The 21,196-nt window shown below is 39.0% G+C and overlaps 1 protein-coding gene and 1 long non-coding RNA gene across 3 annotated transcripts in view; one reads left to right on the forward strand and one right to left on the reverse strand.

Moving 5' to 3' along the window:
• Nucleotides 1-442: 442 nt before the first annotated feature.
• On the reverse strand, nt 443-4,984 carry LOC119471697. The gene is made up of 3 exons (XR_005200760.1): nt 4,161-4,984; nt 3,922-3,971; nt 443-3,188 (listed from the first exon to the last, which is right to left on the reverse strand). It is a non-coding gene; the product is annotated as an uncharacterized LOC119471697 (long non-coding RNA).
• Nucleotides 4,985-5,777: 793 nt separating this feature from the next.
• SPRED1 (sprouty related EVH1 domain containing 1) overlaps nt 5,778-21,196 on the forward strand; it is a 114,881-nt gene continuing 99,462 nt past the window's right edge. Inside the window, exon 1 of one of the 2 annotated variants that reach the window (XM_017530903.1) lies at nt 5,778-6,666. In XM_017530903.1, the coding sequence (XP_017386392.1) occupies nt 6,635-6,666 (32 nt within the window). In that variant the 5' untranslated portion in view covers nt 5,778-6,634. The remainder of the gene's footprint in view (nt 6,667-21,196) is intronic. The other variant, XM_017530904.2, reaches the window with a different exon arrangement.

The following is a 21,196-nucleotide window of genomic DNA, read 5'->3' on the forward strand; positions in this document are numbered from 1 at the left end:
ACCACTTGTGGCTGCTGAGCATTTGAAACATGGCTAGTATACCTAAGGAATACACAGCCACATACAGCTAGTGGTTACCATGATCATCAATATCTGCTAGCATCACCCAAAGACAACCAGATGCAATTCACTTCCAGATTGAAGTAGTCTTCCTACCAAGGCTCTAGATTTAGCAACCAATTTACAAAACAGACTCCAGATGTCCCCAGACCCTGCTCTAAAAATTGGTGGTATAAGGCAACTTAGGTACCTGAGGCCCACAAAAGGCAGCTGATAACAGCCAAGGAATTCAATTCTTTATCTAAAAGTAGGATTCTCCTGTTAAATCATTCTCAAAAGTAGTAACGACTTGAAAGTCTATCCCACCAAATATCCCACCATTGAGAAATTATGTATAACACACACACACACACACACACACACACACACACACACACACAGCCATGCACACAGAATTTTGAAGGAGAGGATGATATGGGTTTGACCTCGAGCCATGCCTTTACTACTGTGTAACCTCTGGGACCTCTCTGATCTTGTTTGCAAGTCACTTTGTAAATTGGAGTTAATAATAATACCTACTGGCCAAGGGTGTTAGGAAGGTAAGTTCCTGAAGGGCAATGTACTTTTTAAATGTAATCCTGTTGTAATCCTATACAATGGTTAATTAGCAGTCATTAAAAGAGAAGGCAATGCCATACTTGAAGCGAAATCCAAGGAACCAACCTATAATCTTTTGTTGTACCAAATTTGTATTGCATGTGGTCTTGGATTCTTTTATGACGGGTATTTCAATCCTTCATATTTGTTGTAGTGGGATATAACCTTTAAAGAATGAGCATTCTAAAGCCATTTGGAAGAATAATGGTAAGTGCTTTATTTAGCAGTGTAGGGTCTGGTAAGCATCCTCCCTGCTAAGATTATACAGAAAATAAAGGAAATTGCAGCCTGCTCATTTCCCTTGTACTCATCCTAATCTTGTGGAAACTTCCTGTAAAAGGCAGTTATAGCACTAAAAGTAAACTGATTTCACACTCACCGGATACTACCAAGCCAACAATTGCAGTCCTTAGGGATAAAAGGAAAATAGCATACTTATCCTTTATACTTTGTATTAGTTTGAAAGAACATGGAAATCCTAGTGATGGAGCAGCAGACTCATGCCAGAGGCAAGGAAACTATTTAGAAACATGGTTACCACTTAGTAATTCCACTGAGAGGCAGGGCTCATTAGCCCTGAGACTGGTTAAACTAAAAAAAAAAAACAACAACAAAAAACATTTATTAAACAAAGTACACCATGAAAGTAGGGAGCTTCCATTGATCTATGCATACATTAACTCGTTTTAAAATACAAAGTTTTAATTACATCTGCTAAGGAGTAATGTTAAGGGTAATTTTAGAAATGCAAATGTGCACTTGTATTTTATGTACTTTTAGAAACTCACATGTTGGCCTGGTTGTCTTTTGGCTTCTCAAGAATACAAATATCTGCTGAGAGCTTATAGTACAAGGCACAGTGTATGTGAAATGCTAAACTGCAGTAGTATTAAATCCCAATGGGAAGCCAGAGAGGATTCCTGATTTCTACTCCAGTGTGAGTCAGTACAGCTTCCTTTTTATACATAATCCAGGCCTTGGCATAGTGTTTCACCTAAAAAGCATCTATTACTTAAAACCACTGCTAAAAAGGATGCCAAAAATATGAAGGGCAGCCTCTACCTTCCAGTCACGAAAATTTAACTCGGAAAACAAATATAAACTCATAAAAAATGAATCAGCAATAATATAATAATAATTAGCAACACAAGTGTAAACAGCAAAGGGAAAAATAATCTGAGAAGACCAAGTCTGAATTCATAAGAAAAATGATTACTATGGCCTGAGCAATGTGAAAAAAAGAAAAGAAACTGATTTGGAGAAGGGCATGTCATCTGCCAGCGTCTCAGTGAGAATAGCCTACATTTTGCTGTCCTTGTGAAGAAACCCTGGTCTGATACCTACAAGGAACTCAGAATCCACTTGTGCCTTTCTTAACTTGGATCAGATCCTATACTGGCAATTACTTGGCAATTGTGCTCCTGTTCCTCCCTCTTTGGCCCAATTATGCTATTGATAATTAATTACTTCTAACAGGTCATCAAACGGTTGTGACTAATTCCTAAAGCTGAGCACAATAATACAGATAGTTGTGATAACCGGTTTTGTGACTAGCTTCCTTCCCACAGGTCCACCTACAAAACACAACTGAGCATATATAAGTATTTCTTTTCTTGCTGAGCCCTAATGTGGCCATGGAATTCTTCTTGACTAGTACTAATTGAACGGAGTTGGCACTTAAGACAGAACTGTGATCTGTATTTAGATTCTCACATAGCTTTTCAAGTTTGGCTGGATCTACCTTTCTGAACTGAACTAGCCCTCTGGCCTTGATCAGTATCTATCTAAGCTTATGATATACCATGGGCTACCCTTTTCTGTGTTGCTGGAACACAGCTTTCAATCAGGGATGTGCTGGGGGACGAGATGACAAAAATGGTTGCAAGGAAATGGGGAGTAGACAATGAAGGACTAAAAAGGGCCAAGTACCTAGCAGACTTAGAAAAGCACGGTTGGCCCCATTACAGACCTAGTGATCACAATTTCTGAGCTGAGGTCTAGGAATCTGCATTTTAAGTAAGTACTTGCAGTGTATTTTAAAAAAATTGTTACAGAACATTTTAAATTATAAAATAGTAAACAGAAGGTGTTCATCATTAATCTATAATCAATCTTGTTTCATCTATATCCTTACTCATTCTTCCTATGCCTCACCCCAGTGGATTATTCTGAAGCATAACATTTCATCTCTAAATATTTTAGGGTACATATTTCTGAATGGTAAGGACTTAAAGAAAACACAGCCATAAACCAATACTTAAAAAAGAATTCCTTGTTATCATCAAATCTCCAGTTAATGTTCAAATTTCTCCCGTTGTCCCAAATTTAAAAATATTTGTTCAAGTCACGATCCAAATAAGGCCTCACACATTGTCTTTGGTTACCATGCCTCTTTACCTCCTAAGGTCCAGACACCCAGATAGATCAGTTGAGGCCTCTATAGAGCCGCCAGTGATTGACAGACTAGAAGATCTCTTGGCTCTAAGCAGTAGCACCATTTCTGACTGCTTCAGCATAGAAGACTTTGAGCTCTGCCAAACTAAAGCAATTAAAGAAAAAAAGTTGGTAAGATCTTTAGCAACTGGGTCAGAGAATGGGTACAAAAGTGTCCTAGATATGGCATGGAACCACCAAAGTCTGAATGGTTTGGAGACTATGTCTCGGTTATGGAGTTGAGAGCAATCTTTAAAGCATTAATTTGGGCTATTGGTCATATCTTGCTCCTTTTATGTAAGTAATGTGTGTGGAAGTAGCCAGCACAGTGCCTGGCTCATGATGACCAAGATGGTTTTCATATCTTCTCCCAAAGACTGTACTGGCTATTTCCTTGATACACTAGAACCTCGAACAGATGCAAATCTTCAAAAGAGAAAGGCCTTTGCAAATGACCAACTTTCCTTGTATTTACTTAATCATAATAATTGTGACGATTTCATTTATTGGTGGCTTACTGAGGACCAGGTCATGTGTCTAGCAACTGACAGTTATTTGTTGAATGAATGAACAAGAATACTGGATGCTTTACATTTAATCCTCAAAACACTTGCCACTATTTTACCATGGGGTTTCTTACTATCTCTGACAAAATAATAGTAAGAGCTAAGACTTAATAGAGTTCTTACTGTGAATTCTTAATCTGTTCTAAGTAACTATGTATATTATTATCTCGTTCATCAGCACAACAGCTCTATGAGTTAGGTACTATTATCCCCATTTTATACAGGCCCAGAGTTTTAGTAACTTGCATAAGGACACAGATTATACCTGATGGGACTTGATTGAAACTTGAGCAGTCTAACTGGTTAACAGTAGTCCTGGAAGGGGAAGAGGCCAGTTATCAACACTCTCACGTATAGGTTCTTCACAAGAATAAGTTCAAAAAGGCAGGTGTAGAGCTCATGTCTAGTCTAGATCGCCGTTTCTCATCACCAACATTGCCCCTTTCTTTCTCGGAGTAAGGACAATGTCGCTGATGAGGCAGGAAGCAAGTTACATAATCAGACCTCAGAAATCAATCGGGTGGTTTTGGGGCACACTGACTGGTTTAGCGCCTTTGTTCATTCGTTGAACATTTATTAAGCACCTGCTACATGCAAAACACTGTTATCAGTGCACTACTGTGCACGCTCATTCTCAGAACAACAATCCTGCGTTTCCTAGAGGGATGGCAGAAGAGTGCTGCCTTGTTGCGAGGTTCTCTCAACTTCATTTCTTCCTCGACAATTGTTCTCTCCAATGTGGCACCGGCGGCAACCTTCATTCTTAGCTCGCACAAACCTGAGAAGGAAGAGAAAAACATTGCACGCAGGGCTAGACTTAAATCCGGGAAGATGCATCAGGAACTTGGGAGCGCTTGGGATTCAGTCCCCTAGGCCGGTTCATGTAAAGGCTGGTTTTCTAAATAGAGAAGAGATAATAGAATTTGCAGAGCCAGGAGCTCTGACTCCTGTGGCTGGGCTGACCTTAGGCTCCAGCCCACAACCCCAGTAGATTTCTGTGCAAAAACCTTTTGAGATGAATGCATACATTGTCCTCTAACAATGCATTCATGACAGCTGTCTATCCAATCGGTCCGCCTCCGTTCGGTGCAGTTCGTGCCATAGAAGCATCTCCTGCGGTATAGTTATGCAACCTCACTCGCAGCGGGAGTTATTTCCTCCGTTCTGGCTGCGCCAGATTCATGTAACACGCCTACCCTGGGCTTCAATGGAAGTCGTTCTCCATTAACAATCACTCCAGCTTTCGGAGATGAATGCCCTGACAGCATACCCCTTACGCAGTAAGAATCCAGGCAGGGAGGCGAGGTGTTAAAACACACACACACACACACACACACACACACACACACACACACACACACACACAAATCGTGCATGCAGCTAGGGAACTGCAGCAATGCAACCCGGGGGACGGCAGGAGGAGCTCTTTTTGCACAGTCCCTTCTTCTAACCCCCACTAACTAAAGATGAACTCATGCCAGTTCCATTCTTTGCTCTGCAAGGAAACACACAAACACACACACACACACACACACACACACACACGGCAGAAGAGAGTAGTATCCAGATTTCCCCTCTGAGCACACTGTCTTTCTAGCCTCTTCGTTCAAGCAACCCGGATATTCCAAGCCAGTAACGGGGAGTAACGCGCCACAACAATGCAACCTCCCATGCAGCTCCTCTCGCAGCTCCCACCCCCGCCCCCTTTCGCGGCGTGCCAAGAGTTTGGAGGGCGCGCACGCACACCAAGCACAGTGCAGGAAGGATATCCCTCCGCCCCCCTCCCCCCTTTCCCCGCTAAGTGGCTCGACTACGATTTGGGAAATGAAGGGAGGAGGGAACTACTTTCCTGAAACTTGCTATGCTGCACACGACTTCGAGTTGCAGTGATTCGCGCGGAGGCCGCGGCTTTTAGTCCTACCCACACACCCTCACGGCCCGGGCACCCCACTCGGCAGCCCCACCCCGTGCCCGCTCTGGCCACCGAGGGAAGCGGGCGGCCGGGAGAAGTCGCGAGGGACTACTTCGCCTCCTTCTCTCGCGGGCGCCCCCGGTTCGGGCAGCGGCGGCGGAAGGAGCGGGCGGCGTGAGCGCTTCCGCCGCCCCCCTAGCGGCTCTCCTCTCTCAGGCGTGAGGAGCTGGCCCGCTGATCTGCTGGTGGGCACCGGCTGGCGAGGGACCTGCGGCCGCTCTTCTTTCCCGCCGCCTCTCGGGATCCTGCCCCCCGACCCCGGGCCCGTCTGCTCTTCTCCGGCCGGGTGGGAGCGATCGGCTCGCCTGCCTCTCGCCTCACACGCTCCCCGCCGCCCCCTCCTCCCCCCTCAGGAGGAGTCCCGGCTGGAGCGTGTCTGGAGGAATCCGCCGCCGCGGGGCCCCTCGCCCGGCTGTGCCCGCGCCTGAGGACCGACCCAGGCGTCGCCGGGGGTTGAGGGGCCGCCGGCGGCGAGGCGGGAGATGGTGGGGTGGGCTCCGGCAGCACCGCGCCGCCGCTGCCCGGAGCCTGGGCTCGGCAACCCCCCGCCGGCCCCCACCAAGTGGAGCTCTGCTTCCTCCTCGCCGCATCCCTGAGGGAAGCGCCGCCTCTGCTCCCGGGTTCTCTGCCTGCTGGCTCCTTCCTGGCCGGACCCCGCTGCGCTCCACCCCAGTGGCCGGAGGAGCCGCTCTCCAGTCAGCCTTTGCAGCCCCCTGTCTTTTTCCCTTTCCACCGGGCCTCCTCGGATCCCTTGTTGGGCGCTGAGGCAGGGGAAGAGGCTGGGGTCGCCACGGCGGAGGTTGCTGCCGCCACCCCCCTGCGGGGGTGGCCGGGGTTCCCGGCTGGGGGGGCACCGCTCTGGGTGAGGCATCCACCATGGTGAGGCCCCTGTGCCGCTGCCCCCGCGCCCCCCCGGCCGCCGCTGCCGCCTGCCCCTCGGTGCTGCTGCTGCTCCCCCGCCTGCTGTTGCTCCTCCATCTCCAGATCGGATCACGGTGAGGGAAAGATGAGCGAGGAGACGGCGACTTCTGACAACGAGTAAGCGCCTCATTGATCTCGATTGCTAATCTCCCTCCCCCACTCCGCCCTCGGCTCTCCCCCAGAGCCCCCCGAGACTTGGGTGCCGGAAAGCTTGGGACCCTAGAGAGTTCGGTGCATCTTGTTCTGGAGTTAACTGATTTCTTTAGCCATTTTTAGTGGCAGCACCCCTCCCCACCCTCCCACATTTAGTTGCTTTCTTTTGGGGAAGGGTATTAAGTGTTGGCAGAGGATGGCAATTGTACGTCCATGAGATGGAATAATGTGGATGGATGGAAGTGGAGTAGAAACTACCCCTTTGCCATTTGACCCGTGTCCCCTCCCTTTTCACTCACATACCAGTCACCATACCTTCAGTATCCATCCTGCTTCCTTTATAGCTTGTTTCACTTGGAAACTAATGTGTGGGAGCACCTCCTGTAGCAAACTGCTCTTGAATCTTAATTCGATGAGTCAGTGACTCTTAAATACCGTTTAAGCCTTCACTCTCTCCCCCTCCCCCTTTTAAACTTACGACCTATAGATTCTTGTAAAAATAGGGTTAGGGAAACATTTTAAGAATTTAATAGGATTAAGGACACCTGGAGTGTGGGAGATGTTGAGCTAGTTTACCTTTGTGAATACTGGACGTGTCTTCTGGAACGGAGAAGAATTTTGAATGCAAATTTTTACCTTTCAGCTATGTTTACGTTGATTTAACGGAATTTACGTTGCTGAATATGTTGGTGATTTCATCAGCTTCTAGAGCATTCCAGTTTAAGTTTTTGCCTATTTGGGCTTTCTCCTTGCTTTCAAAACGAAATACTTCGTCTTTTAAACGTTTAGCTTTAACCTAACAGCTGCGTGGAGAAATAATGGTTGGCAACACTTTTGTATTGAGAAGGGATTTAATTCCAAGCAGAATATTAGCATCCGTTTTCTTGTAATTAAGTTCAACTTTTGTTTATCTTTAGTGGGTTGGAAAGAGTTAAATGAGTTAGGGCTTAGTCCTTTGGATGCATTCCTTTAAATACAGTGTACTACTGAAGTCAGACCTTTTTGAAAGAACTTTATAAAGCCTAGTGCCGAGTCCTGTTTAACATAAAATAGCTAAAGAAAGGCCAAGCAACGTTTCCTACCCCCTCGCTCCCTCCCCACCCCAAAACACACGCTTCTGCTGAGCGGGTGTAGAAGGAGGTACTTTGCTGCAGTGTCAGTGCAGTGTAGAAGCAGAAGTGGCAGCCATGTTCTCTCTCTTTTTGTGAATCGCCCTCATTTGCATAGCACACTCTTCATTCATAAAAAAAATAATTAAACAGCCATCACCTTGGACATCTTGAAAGGATTTCCCAAGAAAAAAAATTCGCAGTTTGTTTGTCTGCGTGTAGATTTTTGAGTTCAGAAGGTAAGAAGAATGTGAAATTTTAGGTCACATTTAAAAAACATAGGCACACACAAACAACTACCCCTGTTCTGAGACTGTTGACACAGTTATGTGGGAAATATCAGTTCGGGGAGGTGCTGGGATCACGTGATCGCCTCCATTCATAAAATACCTGGCTGTCCATTCACAGTGCAGTACAGTGTCTCCCTGCCTTCTGCAGATTAGACCTACTTTGAGGGAGATCAAGAAATCTATCTCAGATAATGGTTCTTTAGGATAAAAAGTGCTAAAAATGCTGAACGGAATGACGATAACTTTTATTGGTATCTTTCAAACAAATAGTTTGGATCAAAAATGTTAAGTTTTCTTTTAGAGATGGGAAAAGATTTCTTACCAGCTTAATTTTTTTCTTAAAGTAGTGAATATCTTCTTGTTTCCTTGTTGCAGCTAATAAAACAGATGGTGGAATGTGAATTAACACAAGCAAAATATATTTTTTCTAAATGGCCATTTTAAAAACACTTGCCATAAATAAATTGACAAAGCAGGTTTTTTCGTATCGTGATAGTGCATTCTACTGCTGCTGCAGTAAATGAGAAAATACTCTCAATGATTTAATACCCAAGAAGTTGGTATTTCAAACACCAAATCGCAATCTTCAGTGGGAGGATTGCTTTAAACATTTTTCTTTTTAAAATCCAGATGTACTTAGTATGGGACAGCTTGGAAATTATCTCACTCACTCAGACTTTTAAAATCGTTTTTTCACAGAAATGTATCCTGCTTTATTAATTAATGCATTATTCCCTAGGAGCTTTGTAATCCTATTAGTTTGGGTAGGGCAATACTAATAAGCATAATATTTTGGTTAACTCTTCATAGGATCAAAATCTTGGGGATTTTACTGTAAAAAGTATTTTATATTAGAAAATAATGTGCTCTTCTGATAATCAGTTTTACTAGAGCCAGCACTGTTTGCTTGTGCATTAGATAAACTACAAAGAGTGAACTTATTTGGAATGTAGCTTTTAATATGGTAATTTGTTTTTCATCTTTAATAGGTGAACTAATGTTTTGAAATGGCAATTTATTATTTATAATCATATATTGTGAAGAAAGATATGTATCATGGCAGAAACGATTAAGGCCTTAGTACAGTTTAAAACTGCCCTGTAATACGGATTTTATTTGGGCCTTACATTTTTTTTCCTTTTCTTTTCTCTTTTTTAAAAGTCATTGCTCGTAGGGATTTAATTATAGAAAGGACTATTCTTAACATTTTTTAGTTTCTTTTTCACCTGATTTAAACCTTCAAGAAAAGTGAAAATCCCCAGTTTCTTGGGAAACCATTAACCTTTTCTAGATAGCTATTGTGGTAAAATCCAGTAAGGCTTCATTCTGAAATCCTCTAGTACATGCTCTATTATTTGAAAGTAAAGCTCTGTGTAGTGAAATGGATAACTTCTAGGTTGATAGTGAGAATATATTTAATCAAGAATTAGTGGTAGATCTACTATATTTAAGGCTTTGCTTTAGTGCCAAACCAAATAAGGAAGAAATAAATTAGACTAGAATAAAGCATTTCTTAGATTGTTTCACATTTACATTTAAAAATCATACTTCTCAAAAATGTTAAATAAATGTACTCTAGAGCAAAAGACTTTGTGTTGTAAATAGTAGAGGGAATAGCCACATGTATGTTTGTTTTGTAGGTAATTTGTAGAGATTGTTTAACATTCCAGTCAAATGTTTGTGATAGATACAACCGGACCATATTTTACATTGAATTAGTCTTCTAAATAGAGTTTTAAACATTTAGAGGCACATTACATAATACTAAACAGTCTTTGTCCTTTGATATTGAGTGTATATAACACTACATGTACTTTTGTTAATTTGGCCAAAACATTTGGAGAAGTGAAGTAGCTAAAATGTAAGCATTTGGCTTATTAGGCTCACATTAGCCAGAAACGCTTGTTGTGTCAGTATTAGGCTTTCCCATAGCAAGTTGGGATTGTATTATATTTTGGAATTACGTTAGAATTAGACCACTTATGATAAACTTGCTGTGGTGTAATCTGAGTTTGAACTATGTTTCATAAATAGGAAGTAAATTTTTTGTGGTTATATTATTCAGTGCCTCATAAGAATTAAACCCAGTGGTGAGTTAAGTTTGACGATACTTGTAAATAAACATATGTTCACCCCATACATTTTGCATACATTGTATATGTATGTACACACACACATAATTGGAAATTGGAAAACATTCTAGAAACAAATGGAAGCATTGGAAAGCTGTGTAATATTAAGCCACCTAATGTTTATTTATATAGATGTGGTGTATATGTAATATAAAAATTTGTTATTCAACTGGCCTATGTAAAAATCAGCTAAATGACTTCGTAGTTGCTTCAACTTAATTTCCGTCTGCTTTCGCACTTAAAAGTTTATGATCATGAATTACATATTTTTAACACATTATGACACCATGCCTAGAATTACTCTCCTTACAAAACTTGTAAATTCTTCATTTTTCCCCAGAAGACCATCTCTTTTGTCCTCTTTCAACACTTTCCCTCTGTATTGCCTCAGTACTTCGTACATATGTATATCAGTTTTAAAATCATATAATATTGTGATTACATATTTCTATGACTGCTATTATGTAATCCCCCACTTTTGTTTATATGCCTAGCACATCCTTGATGGTAAATGCTCTACAAATGTAGTTGGATTAATGGAGCTATATTACCTCATTTTTTTGTTTTCTCTGAATATATGCATTTGAGATCACTAGCTGTGTTAGAAAAATAGGTTGAAAAATAGTATGGGAGAAGTAAATTATTACCTGTTTAAGAAGGCTCACCTAACTATTTTTTTTAAGAAAAGACTAAAATTGGCCTCAGTTTTGACATGTTGTGTTTCTGCAAGTTTGAGAAATAACTTAGATCAGGCTTCAAACTATCTGTTGTCATGTTTGGATATGCTTGGCCTGTGAGTTACACGATGTGTTTGAAGACCCGTGTTATAGCCACAAGGAGGTGGACATTTGTGTCTTTTTTGGCATAGGAAGCTCAAAATTTAAGAATACATATCTCCAGCTATTTATCAATTTTAAGTTCTTTAAATTTTTCTCCCTTTCCCCCATGGTTCCACATTAGTGCCAAGGGTGAGCAATTGATTAGGGATAAAGAAGTGAAACTGATCAGGAAAGGGTAAACAGCAGCAGATTCCATGATTTTAAAATGCAGCTGTTGGTGACTGAGAAGTGCCTAAGGGAAAAGTGTAACAATCTAGCCTTTTCTGTGGAGTTGTATAACTTGAACTTGACTAGTCTTACTCAGTTTGGGGAAATGATTGGTAAAGACAAGTCAGCTTTTCTTCTCCATCTTTCAGTAGGAACTGGAATGGCATTAAAAATGCCAGTTTAATAAATGCTTCACTCCATGTAAGACTCGTAGTTTATTTCAGATAATGTACAAAATGATTTCTAAAATGAATAATAATTTATTTGTAATTCTACTGTTAGATAACAGGTGTTAACATTTTGGTATACATGAAAACCTTTCTTACTATGTTGGTGATGAAGCATATTCATTTATTAGATTTTTACTATGTGGCAAGCACTTTTATAAATGCCTTATCCAAGCATTTTATAGTGTGTATGTGTGTGTGTATACACACACACACACACACGTTTATTCTCAATGGAATGTAATTACACAGTGGATGCAGTTGTAGCCTAATATATTGTGAATATTTTCTAATGTCATTAAATATTCTTGAATATAATTTTTAGTGGCTACATTATGTTCAGTATATGGTATACATTAGCTTTAATCTGCTGTTGTTGCATATTTTAGTTAGTTTTGAATAGTGTTGCATACCATCCTGGATTCTGTCTTCATCCAAATCTTTTACTTTTATAGTCTTAGGAATGGAGTTAAAAGAGATGCAAATATTTGATTTTATTCTTTCTGCTAAATTGTCCTCTAGAAAATAAGTATTTAGTATATGTGAGTGCTTACACTTTGAAATGTCTGTACAGTTGTCAGAATTTTTTTTTTTTGCCAATTTTGAAGGTGGAAAATGAAGTCTTACTTTCAAAATGTGGTTTATGGTAAAATAAAATGGATTAAAAACTTCTTAGGGTGTTTTGAGGTAACAAGAATGTTTTTAAATACTATATTATACATATAATTTAAATACTCATGTAAAAGCCGTTTGTACATTGTTTTACCATCTTCTGTGCAGTATGGTACAGTCTGAAGAACACTGGACTTGACATTGGGAGACACATTTTTTGGTAGGTGTTTTAAATCAGTAATTCTGGGCTCTGTAGGCCTCAGTTTGCTGATTTGTAAATCAAGGAATTTGGACTGAGGATCATTATGGGCCCATCCTTTGTTGATGGTGTATGATTTAGACTTTGTTAATTTTATCATATTGTTATTTTTGACGTATTTAAGCAAACGAAAGACCTAGAGTAGAAATGGTAGGATGAGGTAAGAGCATGCATTTTGAACAATTAATATTCAAAATTTGGAAACAGTTCATACATTCATAATCTTTTAAGATTTTTATGTTGGGCTTAATAGCCATGTATCTTTGATGACACAAAATTTTGTACTACTCATTTTTGGTTTTTATTTATGTATTTTTTCTTTAAACGGCCGGGTCTTGCCGTGTTCAGGCTGGAGTGCAGTACAGTAGTTTGATCATAGCTCACTGTAGCCTTGAACTCCTGGGCACAAGGGATCTCCCACCTGAGCCTCTTGAGTAGCTAGGACTACAGGTGTGCCACCACACCTGGCTAATTTTTAAATTTTTTGTGGTGTTGGAATCCTACCCAGGCTGCTGTCAAATTCCTGGGCTCAGGTGAACCTCTTGCCTTGGCCTCCCAAAGGGCTGGGATTACTGGCATGAGCCACCATGCTCAGGCCTCATTTTTTTTGTTTGTTTGTTTTTTGTTTGTTTGCTTTGTTTTGTTTAAAGAAAAAAAAAAAGCATGGCCTCCGTCTGTGAATGAATACGTGAACAAAAGACTACTGGGCTTAAACACCAACTGGAGTGGTTCTACAGGGAATATGCTGACAAGGTACCAGTCTTTATGCTTTACTTAGAGAAGTACGTCTTTTCACTAGGTCACTTATACAAATCAATGATCTAACACTACAGGATAATTGTATATTAGTTTAAGAAGGTAACTCAGGTAATGAATTTTGTTATTCTTGAATGTTTAGATTTATAGTAAGTTTTGTGTCATAGCAGCATCTCAGAATCCAGAACCAAAATTATTACAAATCTGTGAGATTTTGTTTTTACAATACTCAGAATGAAAAACAGTTTATTAATAATGTATCTTATGCCAAGGTGTTATGTTGCTATAGATAAAGAGCTCTTAAAATTCACAGTGTTAGTGAGATTGAAGGAAAATGAGACATTATTTATTCTTACTAATCTCTAACTGAAATTTGTTAACATTCGTAATTGAAGGAAATGTTAACAAGCCATGACAGCATTAGAGATACTTGTGACAGCAAATATATTAGTTTTTATGGCTGCTCTAACAAAGTGCTACAAATTGGGTGGCTTAGAATACCACTACCACCTAATGTATTGTCTCACAATCACTAAAGGTCCAAAATAAAGGCGCTAGCAGGGCCATGTTCCCTCTAAAACCAGTAGCGGAATCCATTCTTGTGTCTTCCCATCTTTTGGTGGTGGTTGGGAGTCTTTCACATTCCTTATGTTGCAGCTGCATAACTCCATGCCTTCATCATCACAGTGTTCTCCCTGTGTGTCTCTGTCTTCATTTGAATGATACCAGTCATTGGATTAGGAGCCCACCTTACTGTAGTATGACCTCATCTTAACTAATAAAGTCCTGGGGCTAGGACTTCAACATATATTTTAGGGAGACACAGTCAACCCATAACACCAATAGAAACTACAGATTTTTTTTCTTATAGCACAATTGCTGTTAGCTGTTAGAGCTATCTTGAAAAACCATTTATAGTTATCACTAATTTGAAATTATAATAGTTATTTAACCCATTGCTAGATTGTATATTTTAATGTGTTAAGAACCACATTATTACCATATCAAAATGAAAAATATTTTGATAACTATATCAATATAATTAATTTCTTTTGTAATACTGTGTATGCTGTTTTAGGCCCCTAATACTGTTCTGAGAAAAGGGTGGTAAGGTTTACCAGACTGCTAAGAACATCCATGACACAAAAGGTTAAAATCTCCTGGAATGGACAGAAGCACAGAAGCCTAAACTCAAAGGTAGAGATATAAAGTAGGAAGAGTAAGAAACATGAGGATAAGATGGATAACTCCAACATATAGTTAACAGTTCCAAAATAAGAGAATATAGGAGAGGAAATACTACAAAATAGTGGCTGCAAATTTTTAAGAAGTAGCAAATCAAACCCCATTCAGTGAACTAAAATGAAAACAAAGCCTCATAGTCAAATGGGGTTTATCTTGAGGATGCAAGAATGGGTGAATATAAGAAAACCAATGCATTTTATCACATTTGAAGATTAATGGAGATAAATGATATGATCTTAATAAATGCCAGAAATGTAATTTAATCTCTGCCCATAATAAAGTAAATGTTCATAAATACAGAAACAAATTATGACAAATTTCTGCTTTCTAGAGTTTTAGATTTTTAATTTTTCTGATTTAAAATGAGAGTGTGGGATTTACTTTAGGGTTTTAGTCCAAGAGCTCTAGAATTCTAAGTGATTTTTTTTGTACTTCTGAAATCCATATTTAATATATCATTTCTGTTACTCAGATGTAGGATTGACTGGTGGAAATTGCCTTGTGTCTGAAATTTCTGAATTACCTTGCAAGGCATTTCTTTCTGTGTTTGGAGAGCAAAGAATAACCTTTAGTAAATTTGAGTAATTAGAATTCAATTTCAGTCTAATATCAGTTTAGTAGTTTTGTGTCTAAATTTTATCTGTATAACAGAAATTACAATTTGGTTAAAGGACATTATGAACTTGGAACGTGGAATGTAATTCTTTTTCCTGGTAGTATTTCGTGATACCATTGCATGTCATTAAACATATTTTGCTTGAGCTGTTCATGTGGTTAGAAATTACATTCACAAATACACAGTGTTTTTTAATGACTTCTATGTATTAGCATCCTGTAGTAGGATTACCAAAAATGTAGGTAAAATTTAGTGAGTTGTGTCTTTTCTGTTGCCACTTTTTCAAAGTTACTGTAATTTTTACGGCTTCAGAGTGTTTTATTAATCTCAACACAGTCACCAAACTTTTTTTTTAAACTGTTTTCTTTTTGTTTATTTATTTATTTTGAGACTGAGTTTGCTGTTGTCACCTAGGCTGGAGTACAATGGCATGATCTTGGGTCACTGTAACCTCTGCCTCCTGGGTTCAAGTGATTGTCCTGCCTCAGCCTCCCAAGTAGGTAGGATTACAGGTGCCAGCCACCCAGCTAATTTTTTTTGTATTTTTAGTAGAGATGGGGTTTCACCATGTTGGCCAGGCTGGTCTGGAACTCCTGACCTCAGGTTATCTGCCCACCTTGGCTTCCCAAAGTGCCGTGATTACAGGTGTGAGCCACCGTGCCTGGCCTTAACTGTTTTTATTTTTATACTGTGAGATTAGAATTGGGGAGTTCTCGGGTTTCCCCCTTAATATGTAAAAGCATTATTAAACATGTCAGAATTTTAGTTGCTGGATTATATATATTGACTTTTTACACTTTCAGGATAGATTTGAACAGGGACCATTGGTAACTTTTTCCTAAAGAAATTGAGTTCAGTGGCATTCAAGTGAATGTTTACTAGGTAGGCACTAGACTTTTGCCTTAGCCTTGGAGATACAAAGATAAGTAAAACTTTAAAGTTGATATCACAGTCCAACAAAGGAAATAGATAACTTGTGAAATGTGACGGGTGTTCTGGTTATAAACTTCTTCAAGGCTCAAGGAGAAAGTGATTCTACCTGGGAGCGGATGGCAGGATGGTGACTGTGTGTGAAGGAAAGCTTCAGAAAAGAAGTGGAATTTTAGGAGTCAGCCATGAATGAAAGCATGGAAAGTGGGGAAGGGTATTCCAACCAGGATGAGAGGGAGCAGAAGACAAGCATAGAAAGAAGAAAAAGTTGGAAGAAAGGCAACACCTTTTTGAATACACTTGTTTGGAGGAATTGTGAGGGCATAAGGAAGGTGTTGAGGAACTAGATTGTGAGTAGTCTAGATTTATGCTTATCGCCAACCGTGGGGCAAGGGCTGGTGGCTAGGCCTAAAATGTGAGACACAAGATGAGCATGGCAGAAGCTCCTGGAAATCAGTTTTTCTTGAAAAGTTGAGGAATATTTATCTGACTGCTTAGTAATAACATTAATTTTGAACACAGTTCCCATTAATTTTATAGATGAAACACTCAAGAGTTAAAATTTGTTCTTTGACTACCCTCCCACCTCACCACCACTATCTTCAGTCAGTAAGGATACTTAATGAGAGGCACCAGGTGAAGTCTTCATCATATAGGCAGTGGGGAATCAGTGTTTTAAGTGAGGGAATTATGAATCCAATTTGTGTAAAAAGTAGGGCTTGTTAGGACAGTTGATTGGAGAGAGAAGAAAATGAACTTCAGTTGATGAGGAAGATGTAATAAGGGAACAAAACATCTGGGAGTACAGCTGTTGGGTACTCATGAGAAGAAATTCAAATGTCCAATGATTTGGCTCAACGTCAAGGAAGGAGTAGGAAGGTTGTGGGATGACTTGAACATTTGAAATTTAGGCTGCTGTAATGCTTTTAAATAAAGGTGAGAATAGAGGTGGACCCGGTTTTTTAAATGGGAAAATAAACCGGTTTTGATCTTTTTTTGGTCTGGGTGCTTACTAGATGTCAAGGTAGAAAGTGTCCAACAAGGTGCTTTAACTATAGGTTGAGTTTTCAAAAAAGTTAAGAGGATAGAGTTATAGTGACATCTTCAGCATACATAGTAGTTGAGGCCAGTGGAAAATTGCCCGTGGAGAATACTAAGTAATAATGGAAGGATGGCAAGTGAGAAGCAGCAGTGTTTTTAAAGGAGAGCAGCAGAAAGAAGAGAGACCAAAAGACAGAAGTGGCTTAAGTGGTAGGAGAGCTCTAACAGGAAAGTTTTATAGAAGCCAAGGAAAAAGGAATATTAAGAAAGTGTTAGATATGGCAGAAAGATTAGGTTGGTGATTTCTAAGACAAGGATTTAACTGTTAGGATGTCATTGACCTTTGTGGGAGCACTAACGAGGACAGAAGTCAGGTTTTGCTATAAGTTGGGGATGTCCAATCTTTTGGCTTCCCTGGTCTGCTTTGGAAGAAGAATTGTCTTTGGCCACACATAAAATACACTAACACTAAAGATAGCAGATGAGCTAAGAAATCACAAAAATACCTCATAATGTTTTAAGAAAGTTTACAAATTTGGGTTGGGCTGCATTCAAAGCCATCCTGCCGCAGGCGTCCCCTGGGCCCTGTGGGCGGCCGGTTGGACCAGCTTGCTTTATATTAAAGAGAAAATACGAAGTGATGAAGCAGAGAAGTCACAGAGTAGATGCCAGTCATTTAGGGCGAAATTAGTAGTTGAAGTTATTTGTTGGCTGATGTCAGTAGTGGAGAGGAAGAGAAAGACTTAAGGGATGGTGTAATTGATGAAGCAAGGCCTAGGACAGAAGTCTATCAAATTGTTTTACTGGTTGTCAGTCACTGTTAGATTTGATCCTTCTAATGATCATGTGAGCTAAGTATTATCCCTAGTTTACAGATGAGATAACTGAAACTCATGAAAGATTTAGTAACTTGCCGTGACCACACAAAAGGGTTAAGTGGTAGAACTGAGATTCAAATTGTGCAGTATTTATACCACACTGTACGTCATACACTTTATTGACAGAGTAGAGATTTTAAAGAAAAAGTTAGCTTGAAGTGGTAGATTGACATGTAGAATTGATAGCTGTTTTGAAGAGCTGAAAGCTTTGGTAAAGTTAAAGAGCACGTAGAGTGTAAGTGGGAGAAATGGAAAGACAGAGATTTTGATTGTAGAACAAGGGCTCCAGGGTGATGACATGTGAGGGAAGATTAAAGCAGAAACAGGGATGAAGGTTGTTGGAGAAGCCAGGATCTGCTAAAATGTGTTTTTAAAGAGTCAGCAAATGAATGTTTGGATAGCTAGGGTGGTATTAGGAGTTGAGGTGGAGAGAAATCCTAAACCAGTGCCAGTGTATTTAAGGTGAGTATGGGTTGAGTGACTTAGAGTGCTAGTGTCACTGTTGCCACCTGCCTCTGCAATTGAAAGAGGTAGGGGTAAGGATTTTGGAATTGGAGGTTGAAGAAAAGGTTATTGGGGAAGAGGATAAGAAAAGGGAAGGGTTCAGCTGGCAAGATTTGAGAGTATTAGCAATTATAGGATGTCATGTAATAATGGTCCTATCAGGAATGAGTGATGCTAAGAATTAGGAAGTAGAGGGGAAGAGACACATGTAGATAAATTATCCAGAATAAGGTCTTACTAAGAACTTTATGTTTGTATGAGCATCAAACCAAGATGTTGACTGATTATTGCAGGGTTTTATTCAAAAAAAGTACTCCATTCTTAACGTCATTAGGTCCTTTCAAATCAAAATTTACTAATTTAAGTTTTACCGTTAACCTGGTGTTCACAATTAACATAATCCTGGGGTTACTGCTGACTGTAGCATTAAGACATTGGCAAATAACATAACCTGTCTTTGTCCTTGCTTTTTCATCTATAAACCCAGGATATGTCCCTACTTCAGAGGGATGCAACCTCTGAATGTAACCTCTCTCCCTACAGTAATTTTTTTTATTAGAGATAAAAGAATATTAAACAGAACTTTTAGTTCTTCTGAAGGAAGGTACTATGTTTATAAAATAATCAGTGCTAATTTTCATTTAGTCTGAAGGTGTGGTTGCTTTTTAAAAAGGATTATTAACCTCATTATAAAAATAGGGTTTCATTTTAAATGTTAGAAACAACTTTTCAGAAAAACTTAACATCTAAAAATTCCAACAGCAGAAAAATAATTGAAATCTATAGTGTGAAAATTTTCTTCCATGTTCTGGACAAAGACTGAAGAGAGATAGATGTGACTAGTCTTGAGTAGGTCAATAAGACAAACAACTAGTTCTAGTGTTTTTTTTCTTTTTTTTTGATTTTTAAAATACAACTAGTTATAAAAGGAGTATATTTATAGAACTGATTAAAATAATTTTAATTACCTGAGCATAGTTTGGAAGTAAGTAGATTTGGTGTCTCACCATCATTTTTAATGGAAAAGCCACCTTTCCTGTAGTTCAATGCAAGAACTTTCAAATATTGTTGTAATGCAAGCAGAAATCTATTTTTGTGGAAAAGGAGAGGAAAATTTTTCAGTTTAGCAAAAGTATTAAATCATTAAAGGTGTAGAATTTAATTTTTTGCAGCTGTAATTAAACTGGATTCCTATTAGATGGATGCGCTAGATCTGCCAGCTAGAAATTAATTGTTCTTGATTTAGTCTGTTAACTTTAGTTTGGACAGCTGATGGTCTGTAAGCTCATGTTTAGTTCAGTTTTATGGTCATTAACAACTAAAGCAAAAATTAATTTACATTTTGCTTTAGCCTGATGTTTAGTCTTAGTATTCTGAAAAAACTGTATAATTTGTTAATTCAAAAATAATTGCCATGAACACGTAATCACAAACTTGGTTTAGGAATGAGTTATGTGTGAATAAAAATCTTAAATGAGCATAAATCAGGAACTTAACAATATGATGAAGAATGCACATACATTTTCTCTTGATGAAGCTTATTGGATCCAAAAATCAAACTTAATTAACTTAGTGACAGTTAAGAACATATAACAACCTTAAATGATATATCAAATTAGGACTAGGCACGTTGGCTCATGCCTGTAATCTAGCACTTCAGGAGGCTGAGGTGGGCACTTTGCCTGTGCTCAGGAGTTGGAGACCAGCCTGGGCAACATGGCAAAACCCTGTCTCTACTAAAAATATGAAAAATTAGCCAGGCATGGTAGTGCACGCCTGTAATCACAGGTGCTTGGGAGGCTGAGGCATGAGAATCACTGAACCCAGGAAGCTGAGGTTGCAGTGAGCCAAGATCATGCCACTACACTCCAGCCTGGGTGACAGAGTGAGACTCTGTCTCCAAAAAAAAGTCAGGATATTCTTCAACTTTGTATTACCATTTTTAAAGAGAAGGAGAGTGGTGAGAGATGAATGAGACAGACTATCTTAAAGCCACCTTAGTTTTCCTTAGCAATGTTTCCTAGTCTTGGTACTTCAAGAGCAGGCAAACTTAGCTTTTAAGTGAGCCAAAAATAAAAAAATATATATATGATGTTTTATAGACTCTACTGCTTTTGAGTCTGAGCCTCTGTTATGTGTACTAGGCCCTAGCATATAACACTTAAGAAGGATAATTTGACTTACAATTACTGGCTAATATTAGGTCATCTAGTTTTTGTATTTACCCCATCTCAGATTTAGTCAGGTAGTGTAAGAAAAAAATGAAAGTAAGCTAAAATCCTTTAAAAGGACAATGAGCAATAATAACATCAAAAGAAATCAACAAAAACCCAACACAACTTTCAGTTGCATCTAGTTCCATACATATTTTGCTTGTGTACATACAAATATTATTTATTTTCACTTGCTATATAAAGACTTAGGTGTATGTATGTTTTTAAATAATCATTTTAAAACCTGTAATATTTCAGAAAGTTGTACCAAAAGTTTACGTATTTGTTACCTCTTTAAAGAACACTTTAGGTTTCCAGCTCTTTGCTATTATAAGTAACATTTTAATGAGCATCTTTTTGCATATAGCTGTTTTCTTCTGTTTAATTTCTTAAGATAAATTTACAGGAGTGGGATAATTGTGTCAAAGAGTACCAGTAGTTTTTTAAAATTCTTAATAGGAATTGCCACTTCTGAAATTCACATTTTTTCTATCGTATTGTTTGTAAAGAAATTTGTTCTCAAATTTCTCAGATTCCATTTTTGTTCTTTGGTACCTTGTGGTTTTATGTAGCTCTCAGTACATAATTAAATGACAGCTCATATTTGAGTAACTAACAGCATTGGCCTAAAATCAT

The sequence above is a fragment of the Cebus imitator genome, unplaced genomic scaffold (genome assembly GCF_001604975.1).
Source record: "Cebus imitator isolate Cc_AM_T3 unplaced genomic scaffold, Cebus_imitator-1.0 Scaffold70, whole genome shotgun sequence".
NCBI lineage: Eukaryota > Metazoa > Chordata > Mammalia > Primates > Cebidae > Cebus > Cebus imitator.